This window comes from Stegastes partitus, unplaced genomic scaffold (assembly GCF_000690725.1).
Source record: "Stegastes partitus isolate 25-593 unplaced genomic scaffold, Stegastes_partitus-1.0.2 Scaffold264, whole genome shotgun sequence".
In the NCBI taxonomy this organism is placed as follows: domain Eukaryota; kingdom Metazoa; phylum Chordata; class Actinopteri; family Pomacentridae; genus Stegastes; species Stegastes partitus.
The window spans coordinates 498,569-503,955 of NW_007577995.1; the positions used below are offsets into that span (position 1 = coordinate 498,569).

Sequence of the window (5,387 nt, forward strand, 5' to 3'; positions counted from 1 at the left end):
CACGCACGCCGTCGCGGCTCGCCACTAAACAGGAAGTGGCTCGTAACTAGGCCATACTTGCTCTGATCTGCCCCAAACTTGACATGCCGGATCACAGTCCCGCCCGGACCAGGCCGACAAGCGTGGGGCGAGGACCCGTCCATCGCCGCTTGCGGCTTTAATTTTTGTTATATCTTTTCATGGGACAACACTGAAGAAATGACACATTGCTACAATGTAAAGTCGTCAGTGTGCAGCTTGTATAACAGTGTAAATTTACTGTCACCTCAAAACAATGTAATACACAGCCATTCACGTCAATACCACTGGCAACTTAAGTGAGCACACCCCTAAGTAAAAATATCCAAATTGGGCCCAATTTCCCTCCCCGGTATCATGTGACTTGTTAAGGTTACGGAGCGGCCAGCCCAATTCCCAGATCTTAAGCCAATAGAAAACTTGTGGGGTGACATTAAAAATGCTGTGTCTGAGGCAAAACCAGGAAATGCAGAGGAACTGTGGAAGGTAGTCAAATCATCCTGGGCTGGAATACCTGTTTACAGGAGCCAGAAGCTGGTCGACTCCATGCAGCACAGATGTCAAGCAGTTCTCAAAAACAGTGGTTCTACAACGAAATAGTAGTTTACTGATTCACAGGAATGTTAAATCTGAAGCTCTTTTTTTTCATTTTAATGAGTAAATATTTGAGTTTGTAATGAAAAATGCAAACACTGCTATTTTATTGAACAGCCCAATATCTGATATATTTGTTATAATTATTTTTCATAGATAAATTATAGCCATAGACTGCACATCAAATGTCTGAGTAGTAAACAGCAAAACAATCTGGGTAAATGCAAGCTACAACTGTAGAAAACACTTCCAAAGAATGAGGGGGACAGGGGAATGTATTAGCGTATGATAACTTGTGTCTGTAGCAGCTGAAAATGTCCTGGAAAAGTCCTGGAAAAATAATTTCAGCACAAGAGTGGGAACCCTGAATAAAACTTCATTCATGTACGCATCTTGTTCAGATTTTTTTTGTGTGTTTTTTAATGTTAAGTATCCATTACAACAAAACACAAAGTACACATTTTGTGTAAAAGACACTTTATTGAACGTACCAGCAATCAGACTTCAGTTAGCTTGAATTAATTTAGGTCACTTTTAAAAACAAGAATTAAAAAGGCTTAATACAAGAGCCACTAGCATTTCAGAAACAAACTAATGACTGTACATACATAAACACAACTGAAATAAATACATCTATGTATTAGTTTGGCCTTATTTGTTAAAATAATATACACTATACATGAACAAAAAAACTTAAATATGCATCTTTGTAAGTAAATCAATGTAAGAGGACAATGTTAAAAGACAAAGTGCTCATGGAAAATACAAGAAAAGAATACAATGCATATGCCCCAAATACTGGTTCTAAATAAATATCAAAACACCCGTGCTTCCATCCAGATTTCATTGTGCATATGGTTCGACCCTCGTTATGGGCAAAGACTGCCACCTACTGTTATGTTACTAATATAGCAGGAGACACACCAAAGCCTCTGAACACGAAAAAAGTCCTAAATGAAGGTAAGGTTGAGTCAACCAAATTAAACCGTGTGTTGTATTTCCCTTTGATGCCGACATAATAACGATCTTCCATTGCAAGCAAGCCATTGCAAGACAGCGTAACAGCTTCAGCGCGAAAAACACTGATTTCAAATTCAAAACAAACGCACTAGCTACAATAACTTTTTTTTTTTCTTTTTACACATTTTGAGTTGTAGTAATGCAGTGGATACAGTAACATTAGACTTCAGTACATCCCACGGGGAAGCAACAGATAGTATGACTTCCACAGATTTAGCCTCCTGCAAGGAACGGCTCACTACTGATACACTGAAAAAATTACACTTTACATCGACTTTTGTTTTCCTAAACAATAGCAGCATTACACCAGCTGTAAGAAAATGATATGCAAAAAAAAGAAGGAATGTACGACCTCTCGAAATGACTTAACAAAATTTGATCTTGAAAAATGACCATATTATCATTTCTTTTTACTTCTTTTTTTTTTTTGTTATGGAAACTGAGAACTCAAGGAAGGCACCATCATGAACAAAGCACTCCTGTCTAAGCTTGACAACTCTCCGGTGAAAACAACATGCAGGAAGTGACCGGTGTCTGTAGGGAGTGAACATGTAGGACGACACCACGTGGAAAAAGGGGATGAAAAGTGACGGTGATGAATAAATCCTGCAGTTTTACAACCGGGGGAGATAAATGTGGGGGGATGTAAAGAAACAGAACATGCAAAATGTGTGCTTTCGATGTGTCCCGGGTTTGTATCCATTTGGTTTCTACAGACAGGAGGGAAAGGCTCAATCACCTGTGTGTGTGTGTGTGTGTGTGTGTGTGTGTGTACCCGCATGTGTGTGTTTTTTAGACAGTGTTTAAAGGAGGTGACAGACAGTGTATTTAGTGCAGGAGGAGCAGTGTTGTTTTAGGGGAATGTATGTCTTTCAGATTAGAGTAACTGGTTGTCTGTGTGTGTGTGTTTTAAGGGTTGTGTGTCCAGAGTGTGACAGTGCGGTCAGCCGAGGACGAGAGGAAGGACAGGTCTTGTGTGTGCCATCGACACTGAATCACCTTGTCGCCGTGCTCTCCCACCACAGTCAGAGGCAACTGTTTGGTCAGATCCCCTGGAAACACAGAGGAGATAGAAAAGTATGACACACACACCTGCTGAAGGCGGTTTTCCTTTTATACCCTGCAACAATCTGCTTAGCTGTGAAACTCAGTAGATACAGTTATATATAGAGAGAGAGATTTTTCTGCAAATAAAGCAGGTTGAAGCATGTCTTTGTGAGCATATAAAGAGTTAAAGGAGATAATCCAAGGAGCTAACAGCGCTAACAGATGCAACCTGTACTGACTGGACAATGTGGTGTCCAAGAGTCCATAGCTGTCCACACTCAAGTAAGCAAGGTCTTTTTTTTTTCTTATACAGTCTATAGCGAGGTCTGCATTCCCCTGATATCAGCGAATGCATTGGGTTACTGTGGGCAAAGCTGCACATATCTGCATTCTGGCAACACATACAGGCTTTCTGACTCATGTTCTGCTCGTTTTCAGCTCTACTAGAGAAGCTTTGCATTATTCACAGTTAAAAGAAAACACTATTTTTTCTTTTACAGGCAATTTATGCAGCCCCTCAGTTCATCCTCTCACCAAACTGGCGTGAAATAAAAAGCAAGCGTTTGCTGAAAAGTGAGTAGTTTGTATCCCTGTTAACAGCAAAGAGGTGGAGGAGAAGTGGAGCTGAGGTGAGCCGTGCATCTTTACAGTTTAATTATAGAAAAATGCTTCACTTGTACAGTTTCCACAAACCGAAAAATTAGCCATAGAGACCAAAAACAGTTTTGCACCAGGTTGTAAACATGTTTATTTCTCCTGTAAAGTTGGGCATTTTAACATAAGTGTCTATGGGAATGACCTGCTTTTGGAGCCGGCGTCAAGTGGCCATTTATGGAACTGTATAAATGTTTCTGGCACCTCCCTGTCGGCTTCGTTTTTCAGCTCCAGAGTTGCAGCTTGTCGGAAACAAGCAGTTTTAGTTCGTGTTTTTAAAAACCCACATTCTTCTGACTAGCCAACTTGTGGATGCCTTCAGTGTGACAGCAGCCAGTGCTAGTAAGCAGCTCTGTCTGTGATTTGTGCCTGTAGATGAATGTATACAGAAATCTGTGACAAGCTGAGGTCAGAGCAGTCAGAAGCCTGAGCTCTGGGCTACAAATATCCAACATCGTAACATGTCCTTTTTAGCCAATAGCAGGCCTTTCCTTCTTATCATGTTATACTTCTCAACTGACTTAACAGAAGGGCATTTTCTGATATGGATCACAATATCAAAGCAGCCATACCACCATGACAAATGTCCTTATCGTCCGCTTCTAATGACCACAGACTGGCTCATATAAAGACAGAAATGCTGGATGAAGCCTCTAACTACTGTCTGCCCTCTGATGCCTCTCTTCGACGTACCTTGGAGGTTGGTGACCATGACCTTTGTGTCATAGGAACCGGTGAGCAGGTAGTGCGCTCCAGGAGAAAACCTAACGGATCGAACGTCGCTGGTGTGTGGCCGGTACACTTGGACGATGCGCCCTCCTCTGATGTCATACAGCATGCACGCACTGTCTTCCTGTCCTGTTGCTAGGAGACGGCCACTAGGATCGACTGCTACCGAGGCAACAGGACTGCCTGTGTGGTGAAGAATGGGCGTAGCTGTATGAATACCAATAAAATCATTCTCCTCTGACTGAGAATCATTATGAGCACCCAGTATAATCTACTTCTGGTATCACACATTGCTCGCAGTTTCCAAGGATTTGCTGAATAAGAGCAACATTTAGATGAAACTCACAACACAAGTGGAGCCATACCTGAGCCGTGGAAAGCAGTTCCCACTACTCGCACACAGCTGGGTACCCTGAGGTCCCAGAAACGCACCGTCTTGTCTTGAGAGCCGGAAGCGATCATCCAGCCTCCCCACGTATACAGAGACAGAATGTGACCTGGAGAGAAATAAACACATTATACATTTCTCAGTTTCAATCTTTCCATGAGTTCCAGGTGGAAGGAAGAATCAATCAGCGTACCTGTGTGCCCACTGAGGGCGTGCAGACCCTGTCCTCTCTGACAGTCGGTGGTGTAGATGTTACAGTCTCCCGCTCCGGCACTGATCAAGATCGCCCCTCCGCTCTCTGGACCCTCCATGAAGGCCAGGTCTCTGATGGTGCCGTCATGCATGCTGAACTCCAGGTCTGGGCCTGAGACACACAAGGACACGAGCGAAAATGAGAACGCCGATGTGATCAAACTGAACTGTCAACATGTACCCGTGCAGAGGACGCTCACCTGTGGCATTGCACGTCTCTGCGCTGAAAGGTAGGACTTTGACATATTTGTCATTGGAGCCTGTAGCCAGCAGCTGCCCACAGTGGCTCCAGGCCACACAGTAGATGGACCCTTTGTGGTGTTTGTTTCTTTTGAAGCGAACAACCGGCTGCTTTGTTGGACTTGAGCTGCTGAGGAGAGAAATTCAAATGAGGTCGTCAACTATATATCAATGACAAAACAACTGGTGATGTTGGTGATGTGCTGCAGCTATTCTCAGTGACAGCAGCCTGGCTCGTATGAAGCCCCGCGTGCATGAGAGGTATTTAAGGGAATATCTGTAAATTGTAGCGTCTATCCATAACCAGATGTTCTGCTTGTGGTGTGTTTTGGGTACAATCAATTTTTTATTTTGCCTCCAGAAGATGCACTGAAGAAGAAACTTAATTTTAGTCTTGTTTCAATGCAGATTAGTACATTAGCGGGAATGTTGCACAACATTAAAG

At 42.9% G+C, this 5,387-nt stretch overlaps 1 protein-coding gene across 2 annotated transcripts in view; it reads right to left on the reverse strand.

The window, feature by feature from the left end:
* Positions 1-1,072: 1,072 nt before the first annotated feature.
* The window catches only part of wdr47a (WD repeat domain 47a), a 15,305-nt gene continuing 10,990 nt past the window's right edge, over positions 1,073-5,387 (reverse strand). The window contains exons 13-17 of one of the 2 annotated variants that reach the window (XM_008282255.1): positions 4,903-5,069; positions 4,644-4,814; positions 4,428-4,559; positions 4,027-4,245; positions 1,073-2,684 (exon numbers count right to left, since the gene is read on the reverse strand). In XM_008282255.1, coding sequence (XP_008280477.1) covers positions 2,542-2,684; positions 4,027-4,245; positions 4,428-4,559; positions 4,644-4,814; positions 4,903-5,069 — 832 coding nt within the window. In that variant the 3' untranslated portion in view covers positions 1,073-2,541. Of the gene's footprint in view, positions 2,685-4,026; positions 4,246-4,427; positions 4,560-4,643; positions 4,815-4,902; positions 5,073-5,387 lie in introns of both variants that reach the window. The other variant, XM_008282254.1, reaches the window with a different exon arrangement.